The sequence below is a fragment of the Penicillium riverlandense genome (genome assembly GCF_028828495.1).
Source record: "Penicillium riverlandense strain IBT 135883 chromosome Unknown utg000001l_segment0_segment0, whole genome shotgun sequence".
NCBI classification, from domain to species: Eukaryota; Fungi; Ascomycota; class Eurotiomycetes; order Eurotiales; family Aspergillaceae; genus Penicillium; species Penicillium riverlandense.
This window is the reverse complement of record NW_026643194.1, coordinates 1,837,798-1,861,165: the sequence shown is the minus strand read 5'-3', so window position 1 is coordinate 1,861,165 and position 23,368 is coordinate 1,837,798. Positions and strand designations below refer to the sequence as shown.

General features: G+C 51.8%; 9 protein-coding genes across 9 annotated transcripts; 5 read left to right on the top strand and 4 right to left on the bottom strand.

Annotated features, from left to right (window-relative positions):
* Positions 1–928: 928 nt before the first annotated feature.
* Positions 929–2,230, top strand: N7474_000758 (phosphotransferase family protein; the record flags this gene model as incomplete). Its single annotated transcript, XM_057192173.1, has 3 exons — positions 929–1,459; positions 1,529–2,056; positions 2,120–2,230. 3 exons carry the CDS (start codon positions 929–931, stop codon positions 2,228–2,230), a joined length of 1,170 nt encoding a protein of 389 aa, XP_057057126.1.
* Positions 2,231–2,548: 318 nt separating this feature from the next.
* On the bottom strand, positions 2,549–3,715 carry N7474_000757 (FAD-dependent oxidoreductase; the record flags this gene model as incomplete). Its single annotated transcript, XM_057192172.1, has 3 exons — positions 2,549–2,985; positions 3,038–3,624; positions 3,684–3,715. The coding sequence occupies 3 exons, from the start codon at positions 3,713–3,715 to the stop codon at positions 2,549–2,551; spliced, it is 1,056 nt and encodes a 351-aa protein (XP_057057125.1).
* Positions 3,716–5,321: 1,606 nt separating this feature from the next.
* On the top strand, positions 5,322–10,259 carry N7474_000756 (uncharacterized protein; the record flags this gene model as incomplete). The annotated part of the gene is made up of 4 exons (XM_057192171.1): positions 5,322–5,652; positions 5,706–6,138; positions 6,194–6,945; positions 6,994–10,259. The coding sequence occupies 4 exons, from the start codon at positions 5,322–5,324 to the stop codon at positions 10,257–10,259; spliced, it is 4,782 nt and encodes a 1,593-aa protein (XP_057057124.1).
* A 1,098-nt stretch (positions 10,260–11,357) lies between these two features.
* N7474_000755 (uncharacterized protein) lies at positions 11,358–13,466 on the bottom strand (the record flags this gene model as incomplete). Its single annotated transcript, XM_057192170.1, has 5 exons — positions 11,358–11,605; positions 11,723–12,635; positions 12,690–12,900; positions 12,959–13,083; positions 13,167–13,466. 5 exons carry the CDS (start codon positions 13,464–13,466, stop codon positions 11,358–11,360), a joined length of 1,797 nt encoding a protein of 598 aa, XP_057057123.1.
* Positions 13,467–13,969: 503 nt separating this feature from the next.
* On the bottom strand, positions 13,970–15,235 carry N7474_000754 (putative endo-1,3(4)-beta-glucanase; the record flags this gene model as incomplete). The annotated part of the gene is made up of 1 exon (XM_057192169.1): positions 13,970–15,235. The coding sequence occupies one exon, from the start codon at positions 15,233–15,235 to the stop codon at positions 13,970–13,972; it is 1,266 nt and encodes a 421-aa protein (XP_057057122.1).
* A 209-nt stretch (positions 15,236–15,444) lies between these two features.
* N7474_000753 (oxidoreductase, short chain dehydrogenase/reductase family) lies at positions 15,445–16,361 on the bottom strand (the record flags this gene model as incomplete). Its single annotated transcript, XM_057192168.1, has 4 exons — positions 15,445–15,534; positions 15,592–15,892; positions 15,970–16,265; positions 16,314–16,361. 4 exons carry the CDS (start codon positions 16,359–16,361, stop codon positions 15,445–15,447), a joined length of 735 nt encoding a protein of 244 aa, XP_057057121.1.
* A 353-nt stretch (positions 16,362–16,714) lies between these two features.
* Positions 16,715–18,043, top strand: N7474_000752 (zinc finger HIT domain-containing protein; the record flags this gene model as incomplete). Its single annotated transcript, XM_057192167.1, has 3 exons — positions 16,715–16,758; positions 16,812–17,264; positions 17,323–18,043. The coding sequence occupies 3 exons, from the start codon at positions 16,715–16,717 to the stop codon at positions 18,041–18,043; spliced, it is 1,218 nt and encodes a 405-aa protein (XP_057057120.1).
* Positions 18,044–18,794: 751 nt separating this feature from the next.
* On the top strand, positions 18,795–20,620 carry N7474_000751 (uncharacterized protein; the record flags this gene model as incomplete). The annotated part of the gene is made up of 2 exons (XM_057192166.1): positions 18,795–19,620; positions 19,680–20,620. 2 exons carry the CDS (start codon positions 18,795–18,797, stop codon positions 20,618–20,620), a joined length of 1,767 nt encoding a protein of 588 aa, XP_057057119.1.
* An 801-nt stretch (positions 20,621–21,421) lies between these two features.
* On the top strand, positions 21,422–22,897 carry N7474_000750 (glycoside hydrolase family 16 protein; the record flags this gene model as incomplete). Its single annotated transcript, XM_057192165.1, has 1 exon — positions 21,422–22,897. The coding sequence occupies one exon, from the start codon at positions 21,422–21,424 to the stop codon at positions 22,895–22,897; it is 1,476 nt and encodes a 491-aa protein (XP_057057118.1).
* Between the last annotated feature and the right edge of the window lie 471 nt (positions 22,898–23,368).

The window sequence follows — 23,368 nt, the reverse complement described above, 5'->3', positions numbered from 1 at the left end:
CCTACGCGACATTGCCCACGCTAGTCTCTGTAGACGCCTGGTATCCTAGTGGATTCGCCCAAATAGTTCATGAAGCGCATCTTCGCGAGATCGTTGTGCCAGGATTCGGGACGACTCAGCTTCAGCGAATCGTGGATTCTATCCTAATTTCCTATCAGCAAAACTAATTTGCAACTTACCTGCAGCTCGGTCATAATGGAATAAAATACTACTTACTGGGGGCTAGAGCTGAAGAAGATTGAGGGACTGTCGAGCAGCTTTTCTGTAAGAGAACTGGAAGGAACCAAGCAGTATTTATATTTAGGGTGCAGGATATCTTTGGCAATACGAATAGCGTTGTACAACTGCGATTTTGAGCACAGATGCCAATAATCTAGACATAAGTCCTTTGATGTGATAGAATCACAGCATGTCTGCTCGCATTATTGCACGCATTATCACACCTAGCAGCCACAGTTAAGCGAAGTGTTTTACTGTCACCTGTATTCATCCTTAACAGCCACGGCGCTTCTTCGGGAGGCCAAAGTGCAGGTAGTTATATGAGAAAGGGCTCTAGCTTCTTGGGGCTAAGTGCGGCGTTAGGCACAACGAATCAAAGGAGAGGCGCGGGTGTACTCCAGGAAATCCAGTAGGGGTAGCGTAATCGACAACACGAGTGCTGGCGTATCAGCCAATACTTGGCCTGTCGCAAGGGTTGGGTAACTCTTTAGGGTCCAATGGGAACCCTTGTGGCTTAGCCAGGCCCACCTCACCGCTACATGCCATAGTCTTGTTAAAAATCCCTTTAGCAAGATCAAGTCTCTCTTCTCCTATTCTCATATCTCACCGCAAGAGGTCTTCTACAAAACAACAGTGTTCATTATTGTAATTAGCCCTTGAGCTGATATGTCTCGTCAATCCATAACCCCTTACTGTTACATCTGATGATATGCCATATGCTAAAGCAATTCAAGAAATTGACAACTCGTTTACCGGTTACCGGTGGTCCTATTTCTCTTCCCTTGGAGAAGGCCCACTACTTATACGAGCTCAAAAATTCCTTCAGTCTACAGATTGGAATGCGCTCATTGAGTATGCCGCTGCCGCGCGAAACGGAACAGAATGCAGATTGTTACCAGATATTGGTCTAGGCTACAACCATGTGGTACGAATCATAGAATTCAAGGATAACGTGCGATGGGTTGCAAGGCTCCGCATGCCACCCTTGTCACAGACTGGAACTCATTATGATTCAGCAAGAAGCATCATGGAGTGTGAATACAACACAATTCAACTCGTCCAGAAAGAAAGCAATATTCTAGACCCACAAGTCTATGCCTTTGAAGGCGACCCTAACTGCAGGATAAATGCGCAGTTCATGCTGATGGACTGCCTAAAGGGCAATGTGGGAATGGATCTCAATATGAAAGTGCCACCTGAACACAAAAGATCTGTCTTTGCTAGGCTGGCTGAGATTCATGTATGTAATGGCCGCAGGTTCGGCTTCTTGATATGGAGAGTTATTCTAATTTCTTTTTCAATGTTGTAGATCGAAATGTCGAAAATACAGCTACCGATGATTGGGACTATTGTTGGCAAAAATGAAGACGGGTCGTATCGACAAGGTGCCATACCGGGACTAGGCGGTCCCTTCGAAAGAGCTACGGAGTTTTTTAAGGCATGGGCCGCTAAGGCTGAATTCGGTTTATCAGAAGACAAGCTGAAAAAAGCTGCGGGCTCATTTGCCAACGAGGTTTCATCCTCCGGGTCCTCATTCAAAGCCTCAATCAATAGTCTAGCTGAAAGGCTATCTATTCGGGACGGAGGCCCATTCCCATTATGTCATGGAGACTTCGGCCACAATAACGTGGTTTTCAATGACAAATATCACCTTCTTGGTGTTATCGACTGGGAGTCATCGTTTGCGGCACCGTGGGAAATAGCGTGCGAGTTTCCATTGACTCTCTCAGTTGTTCCACCTGATATGGACGTGCCATGGAACTATGATGCAACAGGCCGCCCAAAAGATGCAGAACTTCAGCAAAACTTTGCGGACCGAGAAGACTACATAGCGATGGTAATAGAAAAACAAAAAGAGTGGGGCTTGACTAAGGGATACTGTCTATCAACTGCATTGCAGGATTCCAAAAGACAATATCTAGCGACTGCGATGAGGTTATATCAGAGTGGCAAGCCTGGATGGTACTCAAAGGTGGTGGAAAGGTTTCTCGACGGGACTGAAGAGCAGTGAAATTTAAATAGTGCAGGAACGGGCTAAAAAGCATTAGGTTTCGAGAAACAAACGCTCAAGAAACTCTTTACTACTGTATCTCATGCACTCTGAAGCTATTGATAGATCTAAAGCTAGTGTATGTTATCTAGAGTGAGAAAAGTGGGGGTAGGTCTACTATCGACCACACTGATATCACTCGTCCTCTGTTACTAGGACAATAGGAGCTACGGATAAGGGGAATGGCTGCACGTGGACGAAGCTAGCGTGCTGGGTTTTACTAGGATTGTACATAAGTGTGCACTTTCATAATGTTCTATACAATCTATGCCATAATATCTACAGCGAAGCCCTCGCTTTTCCCAGCAACAAGCCCTTCTCAGCCATGAGCATTGTGATATCCTCCGCAACACCCCTTGAAATCTCAAACCCGCGCCCACCAGCCCCATAACCATGAACGATATATCTCCCCCCATCAAGCTTCTCAGCCTCAATGCGTACACCACCTTCTCGGGCAGGCCGCCGCCCAACAATATCCCGGACGACGTCGAATTGTCCGCCACTCTCGGGAGTAAAAGGGAACCACTTGGCCGCGTTGGCGAGCAATCGTTCCCGCGTCTCTGGCGAGGGATGCGGGTCCCAGTCGTGCGGTTGCTTGGTGCCGCCGATGATCGTGCCTCCGTCCAGTGGTCGTGGAATGCAAAAGGACCACGAGCCGTCGGAGTTTTGGCGGGTGATTGTTGCAGGGACGGGGTTGCGGACGAGACAGGTTTGACCTAGAATTAGTTTGTTAGTATATTACTTTCTATAAATGTCGTTCATACATACCTCTGATAATGAAGGAGCTCGGGTCCGCGAATCCCATCCCGGAGCAATTGACCACGGTTTTGACATTTGTCGCCAGACTAAACGCCTCCCGCGGATGTGTGAGGGTATACTGCATCACACGGGCACCCTTAAGAATCAACTTGCGCAGCATATGCGCACAGTACACGGGCGAATTAATCACATAGGTCCCATAGTGCACCCCCCACTTGACACCCCGCGGCAGCTCCGTCGGCGGCAAAACCCGGAACTCATCGAGATGGGAGTAGACATTGCGCACGCTCTGCTCATCCAGATATTCCGGCGGCGGAGCCTCCAGATGCTCAACGCCCTGGACGAACCGGATGCCCGCGGCGGGTTCGGTGGCGGCAATCTGGCGCAGGTACTCGTACGTGCGCCGTGCTTGGTCTGCTTCGCGCAATGCTTGCGGCGACGAGCCTGGTACGGGACGGTAGTGGGCTCCTGCCCATGGGGAGGCGTAGTTGACGGATGTGTCGGAGGGGAGGTCGCGGGCAATCAGGAGGAGAGATTGATCGCGGCGTAGGTGTTGTTGGACGTGAAGGGCGGTTGTGAGGCCGATGACGCCGGCTCTTTGGAGATACAAGGTCAGCTGGCTCTTTCTTTCGTTCCACGGGTAGAAGAAGAATACCCTATCACGATGATGGTTTCTGGTTCGGACATGGCGGGACGAGCAGGTCAGCAGAGCCCTTTTGTTGTTCTGTTGGTGGGGGAGTCAGGAATTCGGGAGAAATAATCTGGGGAAGAGATAAGCCCCGCGGGTCAGATGATAAAGTGGTGATAGCCGACATGATCAGGTGGGATCAGGTGTTGTTCCATAGAACAGTGGAATCGAAGAGATGGAAGAAGGTCACTGGACCCTTTGGACAGTCACTGGACCGTCACTGGACAGAAGGCATCCATCTCCCTCGGGACATTTCTTCCTCCGACGCCTATTCCTCCGATCTGCCCGACTTGGCCGGTGCAACATGACTTGCCAAAGCTCAATTGACAACCCTGCTGAACGACCTCGAAAAAGGGCCCAAGCTCCGAAATGTTGGTTCCTCTTCTTGCAGGGCACACAATCACATCACATCCATCGGTAGTACCCGAAACGGGATCGTCGAAGCTCCCGAGCTCCCGCCCCTGTTTGTTTACCTCCACCCAACTACGGAGGACATAGATAACTCCCTATGGCCGATCGCGGACTGCATCCTTTTTCCCTCGTTCTCGCCTACCCGCCACGACCCACGCTAATCCCGGCATGGATGCAGGCGCCAGGGATGGCTGAGCCGGGGTGCTGATTGGCGGCCGGGGTGACGAAAGGTGCAGATTCGTCACAACGAGCATCCCAATCACATCCGTTTCCACTCGACTTCGACACTCTCTTGTAACGGCTGCTACTCGCCCGCTGCACTGCCATCGCCTAGCGTCTCACCGGCCTGGGATCGCCCTGCAGTTCTTCTCATGCTGGCTCAGGCATCGCGCACTTCGTTGGTCCCGCCACCAAAGGCCTGATCTCCTTCTCCGCTCATGGTCTCCCCGATCCTGCGCTGGCAGGACTGTATGGTCCGCTTGGAAATGAAGCGCCCGGCACTCTTGCCCCAGCGCCTACTCCTATTGCTGGATGGGCTGGAGATCTGGATTTGCCCCTCAGCAGACCACCATCCGTCAGACGGGAATATATGTAAAAACAAAGCGCCACTTGGTTATTTTTATAGAACAAATGCGGAAGGACCGCTTGTCCTCCCCTAGTCAACTTTCTGCTCTCCCCACTTTCTCCGTCACAAACTTGGGCCTTCTAGATGTGATGAACGTGGACGCGAATCATTTCCTGTCCGTAAGCTGCCCGGGATATTATTCTATTATTTCGTCTTGACAACATCTCTTTGTCTCTTCGCGAATATCTCCTGCGACGCAGCTTTTCCTTATTAGGGCTGCGATCTTCGAGCCTGCTAGCCCGCCCTCCCTGGTCCCGGTCTGGCGCTAAGTCTGCCCTACTCCCCGGTCTTCTAGATGCCTTGTGTGATCCCAGCATCCTGCATTCTCTTACCTTGAACGGTAATCTCAAGGGTCGTGACGCATTAGTAACCTTCACCCCTGGTCAAAGGCAATCAGGTCAGTCCGGACTTTTCTTATTTTCCTTTCCCCTCCCTGCGTCCATGCTCTTCGAGTGTTGAGAACACTGTTTGCGGCAATCCAGCCACCTTGCAAAAAAACAGGAATGGTTGAATTGACATGGAACAGGAGCTCGGTGCTGGAATCGCGACCCTCGAGGACCGTCAACGCAATGGCGCCGCCGCCGCAAACTCCGGAGCCCCGCTTGGAAGCCTGTGCCTCGACGGCATCGCTCTTTCTTTATGCCCAGGACTCCGTGATTTTATGCCTCCACCATGATACACTGGCGGTGGAACGTCGATTTCAGAGCCACCAGGAGAAAATCGACTTTATTTCAGTGGACAACGTCAGTGAGCGGGGAGCCGGGAGGCTGGTCGTGAGTTACGATGTCGGACAGACGGCAATCGTCTGGGATATATTCACCGGCACGGAAATCGCGCGATTTGCGTCCTTTGAGCACTTGACAGTGGCATCGTGGATGCGCAATGGCAATGTTGCATTTGGTAAGAAAGCTGATTCAACCTATGTTTTGACTTGCTAATGCAGAATTATACAGGCAATGGGAAAGGCGAGGTTATTCTCTTCGAGCCCTCGACTTCGGAGCATATCTCAGCGCGCACCATTTTTGATCCTATCACCGCGCTGGCACCCGCAACGGATTGTCGGACTTATGCCATTGGGTACCAGAATGGATCGATCTTGATTGCGACTCTTCTCCCCCAATTCACTATCCTTCACACATTAACGACTTCTCGCGGGCCATCCCCAATAATTTCTCTCGCCTGGCATGCTTCGTCCTCAAAACAAAAATCAGACATGCTGGCAACGCAATCCTCAAACGGTGACCTCAGAGTCTGGAGTGTGGCGAAACCACCAGCGAAGGAGGCGCCTCGAGTAATTAGGGTTTTGAAGCGATCGGACTCGAGCTCCGCCGACCCGAAATGGATGGCATGGTCTAAGAATGGCAGAATCATTCAATACTTGGAAGGGTCAGTATTATGATCATCCCCTCATTAATGCTCTCTTAACATGTTCTTGTTCTAGTGAAACTTGGTCGTGGGATGTTCGGACAAAGCACGTCTCGTACGACCCTGTCCCTACAATAGAGAACGTGCAAGGCATTGCAAACTACGGTCCTACGGCAGCGCTCTTCACCATCGGCCCTCATGGTTCGGTACAGCAGTATGACGTGGAAACACCGGCAATGGTAGCAAATGTGCAGCATGTCCCCGTTAGCGCGCGATCAGCCGCCTCCGAAGAACCCAGATCACGGCACTTGCAAGATCCACCTGATATCCGAGAACAGAATGGTCGTCGGACTCCGTTCAAACCCAACGGCGTCGATAAACAGCAGCGGACAGATCTGGCCAGCCCTGCCTCATCCCGCAGTCGAACCAACTCCGTCAGTTCCAAGGAATCTTCGGAGAAATACCCGACTCGGCCTTTTTCACCACCGAGTCGGTCTGGTCGGAGTGCAACCACTTTCTCCCTGACATCTACTGAAAGAGACACGCCGCAACCATCAGCTTCCTTCGCCTATGCCTCGTCGGTGTCTATGTCCTCTGTCAAAAGTTCTCGTGCTGGGTCGCGATTGCGCAATGAGGTTCACCTCAGCCCAGCAGAGAGAAATATCATTGACTTGTTCCCCTTTACTCGTGCACGTCTGAATGATGTGCCTTACAAACAACAACCGCCCATGGATGAATCCCATTTAACCCCAGATGATCTCCGCCGGCAAATGCTGAATGTGGTCTTCGGCTGGAAGGGGGATATTGAAGAGCTGATTAGAGATGAGTGTAAGTTCTCATTCTTCCTTCTATACTACATCTATTAACCATTTGCAGTGAGCCGCCACGCTGTGGGCAGTCAAAGCGCCATACTGCTATCGCAATGGCTTGGCGAGACGGACTCTGACCAAATGGCCTCGATGATCATTCCTGGGGCAGTGACAACTTCCGACTGGATGCTGTTGGCTTTAAGTCAGATGAGTGGTCAAACACAGGCCAACAAAGTTGGCCAGGCTTTCGTGCAGAAGCTTCTTGAAATTGGCGACATTCATACTTCAGCATCTATCCTACTCGGTCTCGGGGACAGCAATGATGCTATTGAGGTCTACGTGTCTCGTAATCACTTTATGGAAGCCATTCTCATGACATGTCTTCTGATGCCAACGGACTGGCAACGACAATCCTACCTGGTCCGCAGATGGGGAGAATATGTTGTCTCTCATTCCCAGCAGCAACTTGCAATCCGCTGTTTCATGTGCACTGGCGTCGAACCTTCCGAACCGTGGACATCTCCAGGTGCCCAGCAAGCTGCCTCATTTGCAGATATCCTCGGGCGATCACCTCTGGCCTCGCCTGAGCCACCCCGGTCCAACAGCGCGAATCGAATGGCTCCACCCTCCCGTCCGAGATCAGCATCTAACCAGAAACCATCTGTCAAGACTCCAGCGCTGAAGCTGATTACCTCGTTTGATGCTCAACCGAGCCAACGGTTCCGCTTCCCCGGATTGAAGTCTGATGACCGCACACCAACAAATGCGCCTGGCGTTACTCCTATCGCGGAGTCGGCTGTTGCTGACTCGGCCATTTCTCCTGGAGGATTTGGGTCATACAAGCTCAACAATATCCAGAGTCTCAACCAAGCGATGACCTCTCGGACTAGCACTCCGGCTTTCAACAGACGCCGCCTCCCTTCCATTGGAGAAACCCCGGTGGATGTGCATCCTCCATCATTCTCTCGCTCAAATTCTTACAGTCAAGGCGAGTACACATCAACATCGGAGAACGAGGAAGCCAGTGGTCAAGAGCAGAGCCGTGATGGTCAAGAGTTAGATGGTGGCCTACTGACGCTACCATCTGCGACATACAATCCGCAGCAGGAATCGCAGGGCCCCAGTCCACAAACGGCTGTACAGGCAAGCGACAAATTTGCGTCTATCAAAGGACTCCCCTCGCCTGCCCCTGGTGTGTTTGATGCATTGAAGGAGTACACAGATCCCCGGAATGGCTCTCGCGACCGCAAGCCAGATGGACTCCAGATTGAGTTGCTGCATACCGAGCAGAGCCACTCGGACTCGCAAAACCGCTCTGACCTGATTCCCAGTGCGAAGAGTACCTCAACCTTCAACAGCCATGCATCGAACAAGAGTCCTAGTGTCAGTGGCAGAAGTATCGACCAGTACATCAGCAGTTTAGATGAGGCAAATTACCATGCGAGGAAACATCGTGATCATCGCAGTCACGGCCGTGAAAGACGCAACGCAGATGAAACAGGCAGCCAGAGCTCGCGCATTCACCGTTCTCGTGAGCCATCTCAAGAAACTCGCGGCCGCAATGATCGCCGATATATCCAGCCTGCTAAACGCTCTCCCTCCTCTCCGATCCCCATGTCGCCCGAAGAGCTGGCTCGATACCACAACGAGAAATTCGAGGAAGGCCAGCCATCCAAATCAAAGTCTCGCGCAAGGAGTAGAAGTAAGATGCGGAAAGGAACCTCGCGCACGAGAACTCCCTCCGAGCGCCACCGGAATCGTTCGAAAAGTCGCAACACTGCGAGCCGCATGCCTGGAGATAGACGTGAGGCATCGACACGAGGTCGTAGCATTGATCGAGATGGGTCGAGCAACCGTTCTCCATCCTCGCCACTTCCCATGTCTCTTGTCCAGAACGACAACTTGAAGGGTGAAGGTGCGGAGGATCCTCTGAGACTAGTTTCTAGTAATCGAGAAAGATTACGCAGTCGCCAACGGAGCGCCAGCCGGCGTCGAGCCGAGCGAGCGACGAGTGCCAGGCCAGAACCATCGCAAGAGGCAAGAACTAAAGTGTCGCATCATCGATCTCAGTCGGAAGTTGAGCCAGGCATGGTTGTGCAGCCCGCAGAGCCGGAGCTTTTGAGTGCGAAGGTCTTTGGGCAAGAAGTCGATGTCTTTGCCAATGGGAACCCCCAAGAGCCGTCCTATCCATCTGCAGATGAATCCCAAGATGCGGTTTCGCCAACAACGCCATTCGTCACCCTGGCTGAGAAGAAACGGAGAGAGCTAGCAGCTGCTGAGCTGGAGGCAAGGCGACTATCGCTGGCACGCAATCCCTCAGCTCCCAACATCCCATTCCCAGGTGAACTACAGAGCGCTCGCAGCCCAATTCTTGAAGGCTCCCCTGCTTCATTCCAGGGAAACTCATACTTCCCGCGTGTGCCTTCTCGCAACCAGATTCCCAAGGCTAAAGGATCACCGGAATCCCAGAGCAGTTCCGATTCTAGTTCTTCTAGATCTGGTGTTCCAATTGGTCTTCCGGCAACTCCCAGGGCAATGCGGCATCCCAAGTATGGCGTTGGAACCGAGGCGGAGCGACCTCCCTCTGTTCCTAGTCTACCAGCAGACAGTTCTATTTTCCTGGCCGATTCCAGATATCAGTTCGAAGCCGAGCGGATCGGCCGGTCTATGTCCGTTCCCATGGCGGAATACCACATCCCCGCGGCACCGGAGATCCCACAAGATGTCCCCATGCACCCTCACTTCAACCCTTCTCTCCCTCGAAGCCGCTCTGGCAGTCGCAGCCGGAACATGGGCCACCGCCGCACCAGTTCTGGCGGCCATTCACCCGGCACATCGCCGCATGTGACAGTGAGCATCGAAGAGACAATAGAGAACGCAATGCACCAGCAGGGACGACCATCCGCACGACAACCCGAAACCATCCCACCTCCACCACCACCCCCAATCCTGCCCGAGCTGCAGCACCTGAACACACCTCCTCCTCCACCTCCTATCCCAGGTGACAGGAACAACCTCGGCTCCCCGCGCCAATCATCCGCAACTATCGACATTGCCATCGACAACGAGAACATGGGAAGGCTCCTCCCACGCGCCGTAACCGCTGCTCCAGCCCTAAACGGGAATGAAACTCGTCCTTCTCTCGGCCGGCGCATGTCTTTTGATCATCGCCGGAACCGCAGTGGGAATAACGAGAGCTTCACTAACAAGCTGCGCAGCTTGACCCGCATGCGCACGAACAGCCGCAGCATTGAGCCGGGAGCTCTGACTAGCCTTTCGCCTGAGATGCCGTATGAGACTTTCCACTCTCAGAATCAGAGTTATGGGGTCTAGATGACTTCTTTGATGTTTTCTTTTTCCTCCTCTCTCTCTTACTTTACAGGGTTATTGAAGAACACGAAAGTCAGATCTCTCCTCTAGTTTTGTTTCTTTTCTTCCGTTTGATTTTATACCCTCTCTCAATTTATCCGACGCTTTCCTACTGTCTTGATGATATTCATTGCTTTTTTTTTTTATTCAGTTACGCAACAGATCCGGATATACTTCCCATTATACAGTCGATCATTGGAGCTACTTTTCCTTGGTTGTGCCTTACTTTCAGCCTCTACTATATATCGCTTTCCCAAAATTGGGGACGAGATTGCCTCGCGGCTTCCGTCCACTCTTTTCTTTTTTGTGATCTCTGTTGTCTATTGGGGTACCGTATCTATATTAGCTCTGCCTGCAAAGGATAATAATGACAATGTTTCTGCATCTCAGGATTTGAGGAATTCATATAGATACTAATTGTATTACTTCTATTTTGGGAGTGTGAGGCTTTTGCTAAAACGCTCATATTATGCAGATCTCTGCAGTGTTTTCTCTGCCATAGCAGCGCCCTTCCTTAAACGGAGACTATGATCCAGTCTTGCCCAATATCACACAATAGGTGGGTCTAGACAACGTCGCACGATTTCTTCCTTTTGTCATCAGAAACACAGGAACAGCCTTCACCCGATTGGAATACCTATCTGTTCTGGGTAAACAAGCCGCAGTTGGAGTTGTTTGGTGTCTCCACTCTGTAGCCCGGATGTCGGCATATTCCGCAATAAAAGAAGATCGTCGCCGGAATGATAATGCGGGGAGATTTACAATTCTTTGTCCCCGGATAATCGTTTAAGTCATGTTTAGCGGCTTACGCATAAGAAGCCACTGTGACGAGTCACGGGCAATAGTGCTCGGTAATTGAGCAATATGTCCGGGTAAAATATACCATATGGAATTCATCGATACCGCATTCTACGAAGGGAGTAGAGTCGTATTTAGACACGGATTTAGAGAAACTACAAAGCACTAAAATGGTCACTATGAAACCATGTCAGAGGTAATAGAATGCCATGTAACCGCAGCTCTTTCCCAAGCCTAACCCCCGATTTTCATCTATCGCAGAGTCTACATCCCAAACAGCGTGGAAATATTCTCGATGAGATACTGGATCGCTTCGGCGCGCCAGGTGTCCCATTCGGGCTCTGCAAGTCCTGGTAACGACGACAGAAATCGGAGGTTGGTACCATAGCCTTCCTCATCACTGCTAGTGCTGGCCGCATATGGTTGCCACTTGGGGATAGCAACGCCATTATGACTCTTGATACCGTGCTCGTTGGGGTCAAGATCATGGACGAAGGAGATCCACATGCGACCTAAAGATCACTGTTAGCTTTGGAAAAAGCAACCAGCCTGTGTTAAAGATGGTGTATGGAAACAAGAGAAAGCTATTGCATGAATAGAACGAATTGAGGAAAAGAACGATGTCTTACTCATTAGTCGAGCAAGCGCGTAAAAGTCTTGATTCATGCCGGCGTATTCGCTGCCCGACGGATACCACGGTGCCTCATAGCCAAATCCCAGTTCATCATATTGGACGAGCTGTACCTCAGTGAAATGGGTTGTGCCAGTTGTGTCAGGAAGTCCTCCAATCGGCCATTGGTCGTAGTGGTATGTGTATACAGGGACACCATGTTTTGTCCACTGTTGCGCAGCCAGTCGGCGACCCATGTGAATTGTAAAATCTCCACTAAAAGCAGCCACGCGTTTGTATTGGGTCCCAAATGTCGAGTTCATCCTCCCATGGTACGTGTGTGGAATGCCAATAGCTGGGATGTCAGGATATAGTGCCGAAATAACAGGCAATGCCGCAAACAACGCTGTGGAGTTCACGATTTTAGACTTGACAACATCTAAGAAGGATGTGTCGTTTGGATAGGAAATTGTGGGCAAACCACCGATATAAGATGCGGCTCCAACAAACTCGGTGCCTTCATCCGTGTTGCTTCCCGTCAGTAACGGCACTTTGAGAAACTGGCCGCTAAGCACTTGGGCCGAGCTAGCTGTCTCCAAGAAATCGCCATCATAGATTGGCCCGAAGCTTCCTCCCGAGGCGTTAACTGCTGAAGTGATGTTGGCCGAACTCACACTCCGCAAACAGGCCACAGGGTTCTTAGAACCCGAGCACCCAGTGAGATCAAGAACGCTGTTCCATGACTCTAGCTGCGTGGCATTGGATGGTGTTTGAAAACCTAGGGGTCCACCGCTGTCAGCAATAGCACCACGGAACAGCGAGTCATTGCGTCCACCGTATGCTAGCAACTGGGACCCCACGCTGCCTGCACCAGCAGATTGCCCCCAAATAGTGACTCTAGAAGCATCACCACCAAACGCAGCAATATTCTCCTATGCTACATTTAGCCACATTTATGCTGCTTTGCTGCAGGAGGGAATAAATACTTGGACCCATTCGAGGGCGAGGCGCTGGTCGCGCAGGCCAAGATTAGCCAAGCCCTGTTCCCGAATGACGGGCCCTCCGAGGAAACCAAAGCCGTTGAGACGGTAATTGATGTTAACCGCAATAATAGGCTTGCCCATTTTGACCGAGTTGTCTACCATGAAGGTCAGATTGTATCGAGGGTCACTATTGCTTCCTTGAATGAAGCCTCCTCTGAGTCACGATCAGGATTAGATAGTTACTCTTCAAGCCGTATCAATTTGATACGCACCCATATATCCAGACCAGTACAGGCAGGCTTTGGCCCTCGTAGCCGGATGGTCGATATACATTGAGAGTAAGGCAATCCTCAGAGATAGGACGGTCAATTGTGGCAGCCTGGCATCCCAGCGGGAACTGTTAGCTTTTGAGCGAGGCCTGGGTTTGAAGCTACTGGTTTTTTGGAACCAGAATTTCCTCAGATCTTGGGTGGGACATACAGAAAACTGAATACAGGCCGGCTGAAGGTGTGTCGCATTTCGGTTACCTGTAAAAGAGGAATTGAGAGAGGCTGGTGGTGCCAGACGCAAGTTTCCAACAGGGGGCTGAGCAAAGGGAATTCCCAGGAAGTAGTCAAGGCTGTAGTGACTGCTCCGAATGCCTACATACGTCCCGTTTCTCACGGTTACCGTTGGCTGCTTTGCTTTTGCTACATCCTTTTTCCCAAAGATCGCTGCATCAGCCAGAATGCCTAGGAATAGCATTCCAGCCAGTATCATTTGAAAGGCAGATGTCGCCATGGTGTGTGATTGAACCAATGCAGTAAGCAGTACCAGTTCGCTGGCTTTGAATTGGATTCGGTTGCTTGCCGTGCTGGAAACAGCAAGCATCTGAACATTTATTTACCCCTCTGGGTAAGAGATTAAGCCAAATTCCCCGTTTAATCAAATATCTATGGAGTTACGTTTACCCAGCACTAGTTAGGAGAGCAAAAGTGCGGAGAGATTTGCGGGGAAGTGGCCCTAATGCGCACGTCACCTCGTTACGGAGTACCTACTACCCGTTTAATAACGAAGCAGCGTGAACTAATGGCTGGATAGATTATACCGGTTAGAAGCTTCGGCATTTTATTAGTTCTCCGAAGACTGTTTTGGTGTCAAAACCATGGGAGATCACTGAGCTGTAAAGTATACTTCGCTGGCGCATACAGATCATACTACAGAGATAAACGGAGTGGCGCCAAAATTGAGGCTGGTGTAAGGTCTGTGAATACATGGTTGAAGTTGTACACCTGGAAGAAGGACTATGATCCCCAGCCCCGACCTCGCCGCGGCCCATCACTGGGAGCATTCCTCTCGGCGTCCATCATCCGATCGAATTCAGCCTGAGCCTGCTCCCGCTCACGGTTGCGCTCACTTTCATATTTATCGCCCTCCGATTCCAAGTTCTGCTGCGAGGGGAGCTGCGATGACCCCTGCCGATACTGGGGTCCGGAGGCATTCTGTCGTCTGATCCGATCCCAAGCACTGCCACCGGCCGTGTCATTGGGATTGGTGCCCCGGTACTCTGGAGCCGTGGGGCTATTGTCGTCATCACCGAAGAAGTAGTCGCCCCCGGATCCGGACTCATTGCCCATGCCCTGTGTTGCTGTCGGGCTGCCGTTCATCCGTGGCCGGCGGGAGGCGTCTGGAACAGAACGCGGCTGATCCGCCGAGCGGGACTGTTTGCTAAACTCCGTGGCATTGTACGTCATGTCGTTCTCTGTGGGGGAAGCATTGTACGGCGATGAAGATGAGGAGGAAGGATTCAGCGAGCCAGGAGAACCATAGCTGTCTTGCTCGTTATCATGGCTTTCGGCATAGGCGCCCGCGGTATCCTCAGCGGACTGTCTTTCGCCTCCTTCTCCTCTAAGCCGGCGCATCTTTTGCATTTGTAGCTCATAATTGCGCTTCCGCCTCTCCTCGGGCTTCTGCTGCGCCATGTCCCTCCTGAAATTCTCCAATCGCGGGTCCCCAAGTATGTTCCGAATATAGTTGGATGTGCTGAAGGTGGACGAGACGATAGCGCCAAGCGTGCCCCAGAAAAGCAGCTTGAATCCCGCACGAAACGCAACCTGCCTGAAGCCTGTCCGGTCAGATGCGGCGAAATTCCGTACTGTGGCGAGCAGGTTGGCAGGTGTCGGATCCGCGGGGAACATTGGCGACTTGCGCGCGCTATTGTATAAATAGGCCGTCCCGGCAAACAAGGATACCGGCAGTCCGATTCGCCCGTGGTACAGTTCGCGCGTGCCGTGCTGGACAAATGCGTCCACCTCTTCCTGTGTTGCGTCTCTGCCACATATTACGTATGTGTTTCGCACCCGTTCGGATATGCTAAGTATTGCCCGCTTATTCCAGAGCTGATGGCCAAAGAATCCAAAGTATAGTGTGAAATAGTCCGGCCGGGTCATAAGCTCTGGCTTGATCTTCAGCGGCCGGCCGAGAGCTCCGTATACGACGGTCGAAGGTTCGTCCGAGGCATTGTTGTTGGAGAACCCGCCTGCTTGCGGGGAAGCGTCGTCGAGAACCATGGGGAGTCGGTTCTGGGAATCGTCGAGGGTGAGCGAGCACTGTCAACCGAGGTGGACACTGGAGAAAGAACGAGAGCGAGCTTGAGCTAGACATGACGTTGGAGCTGACTCAGCATTTCTATCAAACACTGATCTAGGACTTTACTTCGAGGGAGAAGTTACGTTGCTAACTAATTAAATTCCTCATTTAATGACAAATACTCCGTTTTTTACCACTTCTCAACATACGGCCTGAGGTCCAACTCAAAAGCAAACGTCGTGCGTGGCTGGGTATGCAGATGCCAGTAGGAATCCGCAATCTGGATGAAAGATGAGCATACAATCCAATGGAAAAACAATCAAGGGGGAATTCCTACCGCGTCAGGGCTTAGTTTCCCATCCTCATGCGCAACAGTGTAGGCCTTGGTGCGGGGGATATCGATGATGCCGTCGATGATTGTATGCGACACATGGACTCCCTGCGGCCCGAACTCGCGGGCAAGAGATTGGGCCAAAGCGCGCAAAGCAAACTTAGCGGATGCAAATGCGGCGAAATTGGCCGAGCCCTTGATGCTCGCGGTGGCGCCGGTGAAGATCAAGGTGGGCGGATAGGGAGATGTGCCTTTAGCTTGGAGAAGGAGGGGCAAAGTATGCTTGGCAAATCTGAATGCGCCCGTTCTGTGTATATGTTCGGTTAGTATTCGGTCTGGTTGTGTAGTAAGAAGCGAACAGAATGTGCTTGGGTGAATACATACGCCTGCGCCTCGAGCGAAGTCGAATACTCTTCCTCCGTCACCTCCAGGAACGGCTTCCGTGAAAAACTACCGCTGGAATTGAACACAGCCGCAGCTAGTCCAGTGCCGGGGTACTTCTGTGCGATCTGATCAAAGGCGGCCTTGACGCTGTTGCTGTCGGAAAGGTCGGTGCTGATACCCAGGGCTTGGCCGCCACTGGAGTTGATCTCCTTGACCACTGGTTCGTAGCTCGAGGGGCTCCGAGCTAGAAGTACCACCGGATAAGTTTTGGCGAAAATCCTAGCGATGGAAGCGCCCTGGTGGGATGTTAGAGATGGGTAGCACAAGGAATGAACACGACTTACAGTGCCGGGGCCAACGCCGGCGATAACTGCGAGTGTCTTGGATGCCATGATTGAAAGGTAATGTCCGAAATGAGAGGGTGGGTTGTTGGTTATAAAAGACAGCTGAAGCTTGGTGATCAATAATCCTCGGCCTGAGACCAAACGCCGAGCTTAGAAATGCGACAGGTCGATGATATCATCGGTTGGAGGGATGGTGAAAGTTCAACAGACGCGAAAGGAGGGTAAAATTTAACTGTGACACTAAAAGTCAAGTATCTTTTGTAATGAGCAAAGAGAAATGATATGTATAGGCCGAGAAAGAATAATAAATCCTGGATGTCGTCGTATATCGTTGCTGCCTCAGGCCGCCAGATAGATAAGATGCGCGACGCCGATTATTTTCTTCGCAGCGCAAGCCCGCCATGGACCAGCCAGACCCCTTGCTGAGCGAGCTCTGCTCCATCTGGTATGCTCCTCCACTATCTCTTCTCCTGCTATACCGACTAATGCCCTCAACAGCCACACCAATCCCCCAAAATACCGCTGTCCGCGCTGCGCAACCCGCACCTGTTCTCTACCCTGCACACGACGCCACAAGCTCTGGTCCCAATGCTCCGGAGTGCGTGATCCAGCTGCTTACCTCCGGCGCAATGAACTAGCCACAGAATCCGCCTTTGACCGCGACTTTAACTTCATCACGGGAATTGAACGCACGCTCGAGCGCGCTGGCCGAGTGACAGAGAACCGGGGCATCGAGCTTCCGCGGGGCCACTCGGGGGACAAAGCGGAGACGGATGGAGCTCCAGGAGCAGAAGATGCAGCTCCGGGAGGGAAACGGAAATACCCTCATCAGGGTTTGGTCAAAGGCGAAGCTGGGTTCTTGCGCGGCGCGGAGGCTGGCGGCGTGAATGTCATTCGGGCGCCGAGGGGGATGACCCGAAATAAGCAGAATGCGTCGCGGTGGCATCCTAAGTGAGTTTCAATCTATTTCTTGGGGTTTGGAATATGTGCTGACATTGATATGAAACAGACACAAGTGCCTGAATTGGTCCGTGGAATGGATCACGGCAGCTGGGGAAAAGATCGTTCGGGCCTGTATCGAGACATACTGTATTGCCGAAGCATACGATCGCGTCTATCCAGCTCCAAAAGAGGAGAAAGCTCGCCCGGGACAGGTGAAGGAAGAGCAGGATGTCGGCCAAGAACCTGCTGCGAAGGACGATGCAACAGCACCAGAAGCTGCTTCATCTGCACTAGCCGAATCGACTGCGACCGTAGTGCCACATCCTTCAAGCTCAGAGCCTGCCGATACTGGATCAACAGCAGGGAGGCAGCCGGCAACCGATCAAAGTATAAGACCTCACCGTGGTCTCTATTTCTACCTCCATCGACCACGAACCACGACCAAGAAACCCGTCCTAATTCCTTTGTCCCCATCCGCAAGTCTCACCGCTGCGCTACGCGGACACACCGTCCTTGAATTTCCCACGATCTACGCGCTTCCAGACTCTCCGGTAACATTGCTTGCAGAAAAAGAGACATCGCCGTTTCTCTTGGAAGAAGAGTATCTGCGCACCGTGGGCCCTCAAGACGCCGGTGAAAATCAATTGCAGGACGTTTCTGCGGTGGACGACGAAACTACTGGAGATTTGAAGTCGGTCGATTTGCGGAATGTGGACGAGAACCAGGTGATGGAAGTGCTCCAGCAGGATTTATTTGAACCGGTTCCCGAGGAGGCAGGACCGTCATGATCACGGCTAGTCTGCTATGGATTTAATCTGTACAGTAGAACCATGATAATCAATGGAATAGTTAACGGTCCAATGTATACCTCATCTAGTCTGCTCATTTCAGGCATCATTTCCACATCAGGCATCAACCCAGGCCACCCTGGTAATGCCAATACCAAAATGACCGCGATGCCGCCGGATACGGGCTACTGCAGGTGAGGCGCCACCATTCTCGCTGTTGGCTCCCTGTTGGCCCCAATCAGAGGCGGGTGGCGACCACCCTAACGCAGCTGAACTCCAGTCAGGCGGCCCACTAGCGCGGGTCTGTGCGATGTATCCGTCTTGTCATAAGGCGTCATTTATGCTCCCCATCTCCTTTTCCCATGGCCAGGCCTGGAAGATGAGTCAAAAAAAATCCAGAAAAAGACACAGAGAAGGGCAGAATTAACAGGAAATGTCTCTGATTGGAAATCGACCAGTATGGCCGTCAAAAGCGTGCTAAGTGAGTCAGAGAAAGGGTGGTGTTGCACATCCGACCGCATGAAAGAGCCCGGAAGGGGGTCTTTGCCCGGGTCCAAACTTGTCACCCGGGGTCCTTTGCCCTGCCCAACTACTGTCGTGCTCACCCAGGCGCCGCCTTTCTCTCTCCCGCGCCCTCTCTATCATCATCATCACCATCACCCCGACCATAACACCTATAGCCATGGACGACCTCATGGTATAGGCAGGCTTCGTAGAAGCGCCTGTCCGCCTTATCCCTTGATTTCCGAATATGTCCACCGTGACCTCCCTCGAACGGAGTCTTTCACGGTCCTCCCACAACTCCATGTCCAGTCCACGACTCTCGGCTCCGCCTGAGGCCACACCGCCCGATCTCTCTCTCAACTTGCTCCATGATCGGATCAACCAGCTGGATTCGCGGGTCTTTGAACTACGAACTACCGTCCTGACTAAAGATGGTTATACCGACCGCCGCAACCGCGAAGACCAACATATACGCCAGGAGTTTAACAACCATGATGCTATCTCTCAGCGCATTGATTTGAATGTTGCCGCTCTGCGCACAGATGTCGACTTTCTTAAAGCCGACGTCAAGACCGATTCGAACCAAATTAAAAGCGACGTCAACTATTTGAAGACTGAATCAAATCATATCAGAACCGACGTCGGCCATCTCAAAACTCATGTGAATCATCTGAAAACAGAGTCGAATCATATTAAAAGGGATGTCAACCATCTCAAAACGGACGTCAACCATTTGAAGACTGAATCGAACCAAATTCAAAGCGATATCAACTATTTGAAAACCGAGTCGAACTATATCAAAACCGATGTCAACCACCTTCAATCTGACGTTCAGCATCTCAAAACCTCCGTCTTTCAACTCGAACGCAAAGTCGATCATCTCCAGACAGATATTGGCGAGATAAAGAACCGTTTGAGGTATGAGGGACGCAAGCACTGGAACTCCATTTCCAATACGGCTACCGCCAACATCGCGATAATCCCATATATTAGCGAGGACGGTGTCGTAGAATGGCCCAATTGGTTTCCAAAGACCGTGTGGCGGTTTTGGCGCCTGAAACAGCCAAGTCGAGGTAAGCAAGAGGTCTCATCAATGTGTATACCCCTTCCAGGCCTAACTTAATATCAAAAGTGCACCGACTCGTTGAACTCGCTGAGTTTTATCAACTGGGCGGTTATGAAGATTGGACACGAATACAGTCCGATCACATGATGTTCGATGTCAACAGTGACAGCGATTCCAGCGATGAGGAGACCCGGCTTAGTTTGACTCGCGAGGAAGCAGTCCGCCAATATCCCGAAGCAGCTCTTCAGGCACTAGCCGCAAAACTGGGACTAGTTTATTCCAGTATTCGCAACGAGATGGGAGAGGGTCCAAATATGCGGATCCATCGTCCTTCCAAGCGTCAACAAGAGGACATCTCTGCCGCCGGCTCCAGACGTCAAACCAAGCCGGGGAAGATGCCCCGCGTCTCTCCACCCCGCCGTCAGGACGTAGACCCCAATGACCCTCTATATCGTTTAATCACTGAGGGTTTTCCGGAGCAGTCCTCAACAAAGTCGCCTGTATCCGAGGGTGATGAGTTGGGTTGGGATGCTTTTCCAGATGTCTCTGAAAGCGCGAAGAGCAAGCTGCGCGCTTTGGATCCTCAGGATGTCCAATCACTGCTCCGCGCTCTGGAGAAGGGACGTCTCCAGCTCAAGCCCAGTGGTTCTGAAGTCCACGGATCTCCAACGAGATCCAGGGCAAGCCAAAGCCATCACAGTGTTAAGTCAGTCAAGTCTGCCCCGCAGGCAACCCAGGCAACATCTTCCCACAAGGCTCCTGCAGGAGCCAGTGCAAGCCATCACAGTGTCAAGCCCGTTCCACAGGAATCCGCGGCAGCTCCGACGCCCGGAGTCCCAACCTCCTTTCATGATACCAACCCTTTCACTGTCACACCCCCTGTCTACTACGCCCAAACTTCACATCATACTTCCTCCGACGCACTTTTCGCGCCGACCCCCAACATCCGTCCGGAAGCTTCCTCCCCTTCCGACAGTGTGTCGACACCTGAATCGGAAGAGCCCTAGGAGCAGCAACTTTTGACATGACCGTCTTAGCGCTTTTTTGTCGATACCATGCATTGTCTCCAGCGCTTCGGCCTGGTATAACATATACCATATACATACTCTTGTACTTTTTAGCATTTTGCAGCGGGTTTTGCATTCTGGATGGATTTTGAATATTGCGTGTGATTTGGTTCAATACCCCTGGCTCCGCGCATTGGATTGTGTTTAGCGTGTCTTTTTGCGATCAATCTTATTGACTGATCGACGGCACAGATATGTCCCGTCGATCGTGCTCTGAACTTGTCTCTGGCCCAACGCGTATGACTTCCGGATCGTGTCGAACCCGACGATTGAAAGATCCCACGCCTCTAATCTAGACTCAACCCGTGCATCGTGTGCATTTGTCGCTACCGATGACAGACATAAGCTGACCATGGAAACAACTTTATTTACCCCGGATTTGTACATGGTGAACCCAACTAACAGTATAAACAGTCGCCGCTCGACGAGGCCCTAATGCTCAAACAAACAGGAATTTCTCGACTAGACCTTGAAATTCCGTTGCTGAGTCTGCACGCTCCTCTCCTCCATCGACTTGCGGCATGAGTCCACGGATACCAAGGGAATCTGGGCAAAGATGCAAGCTCGTCATTTGATAGCTAGATGAATAACCCATTGCTCAGATTATAACTTCAATTTTCTCACTCCTAGTGATATCTTTTCTCTTTGTGTGGGTTGCGCCTGCCAGACTGAATTCATCAGTTCCCTCCTTGGGACTAGTTGGCTTTTCTTTCCTGATGCTGCCATGCCATCCCATCCAAAATGACGTTCAGCATTCTCTCATTCATCCTCACAGTGGCTTTTGCTGCAGCGGCGCTGGACACTACTCATGTCCGTCCTGTCCTGTCGGCACCGATCAACAAAGACGCCAGGCAATGCGATTGTTTCGTGGTCTCCGGTCCTAACCCAGGATACTTCCAGCACTACAAGCTGTGGGACTTTCGCTCCGTCCCCTTGGGCAAGTTTGCCAACTCCACACCCTCCATCTGGCAGGATGAGGACGAGGACGACAGAGATGACTGGGGCTGGGACTCGGAGTGGGACTGGGGTGACTGGGTGGATTATGATGATGACGCTGAAGAGCTGGAGGTCGATGTCACAAGCACTATAGGCGAAGGCGAGAGTCCCGATCCTGACTCCTGGCTGTTCTTCGAAACGCTCTTTGAGAAGGACTGGAGTAGCCAGGGATGGGAGCGTCATCGCACCAAGGATTCCCCCGTGTCCATGGTCAACAGCAAGCGGAACGTCTTCTTCACCAAGGACCACGAGCGAGGGAACAACTTGACCTATCTGGTCCTGCGCACCACCCGCCACACGAACTATACATCGACCGCCGAGATCGAGACTCGGATCAGCAATATCTATCACGCCTCCATCCGCGTGCGTCTGCGGCTGCTCCCCGCCAGCATGACTATACCGCAACCTGTCCAGCCCAAGGACTGGCCTCCACTAGACCCGCGGCAGCATGCCATCCCGGCTCTGAACAACAAATCAACTTCCGTACAGGATGACCGACCAGCCCCTGGTGCATGTGTCGGCATCTTCACCTACCACGACCTGAACACCGAATCAGACATCGAAATCCTAACCAAAGACTCATCGTATCGCGTCCACTATGCCAACCAACCAGACTACGATCCAGTTGCCGACATCATGATCCCCGGCGCAAGCTCAGAGGTTGACCTGCCCTTCGCCTGGACATCATGGTCAACACACCGGCTGGACTGGTTTCCGTCTATCTCGCGGATGTACGTGGACAATCGGCTCCAAGACGCCAAATCGTACCGGGTACCCAACTTGCAGAGCATGGTGGTGATAAACCTGTGGAGTGACGGCGGTGTCTGGACGGGAGACATGAGGCTCGGCGACAGTATTTACATGGGGATTGAATGGATCGAGCTGGCCTACAACAAGTCCTCGGACCATAACAAGGGAGTGGGTGTTCCTGCCTCGCAGCGTCATGGCGGTCACCAGCCCTTCTCGCCCGCAAATCTGTCGAACCAAACCGGTAATGGACGCCCGATGGACTCGACGCATGCGCCAAATGAGCCTGATGATGATCTATCCAAGAAGAAGCAGAAACCCCGTAAATGCAAGAAAGGGAGGAAGGGCCGGAAGTGTCGCAGACGACAGAAGCACCGCAAGGACCATGACCATGACCATGATAATGATGATCATGATGGAGAGAACCCGCAGCCTGATTCATGCCGTAGGCCGTGTGCCATTGATAGCCTTTAGCTTTCCTGGATGACCGATTGGGCTTTGCATGTAACTATCTTTACGCTTCGAAACGGGCGCACACCCTGTATAATTAGGGCTTTTCAGCCGTGAAGTAGAATCCTATCTCAAGAATCAAATCGTCTAACAACGGGGTTAACCTCGCCCGAGGGAAAAGGATTGAGTATCTCATTATGCAAATTGTCACGGTAGATCAAGTACAAAGGAATCAGAAAGAATCATCGTCTCGTTTTCTCTGGATAACGACGCAAGTGGGGGTATCAACTGAATTCATTCAAAACATCAAGAAATCCGCAGAACCAAGACCGTATTTGCAGCGCCTTCCGCCTTCTATGCTGACTATGCCCTTGTGCGCCGGAAGAGAATGTATCAGATGGAAAGAAATAAAGGAAGAGAAAAGAAAACAAAAACACCTCAGACACAATATGCAATGTAAGATGGATAGGATGGGGTGGTGTATGTCGAGGGAGT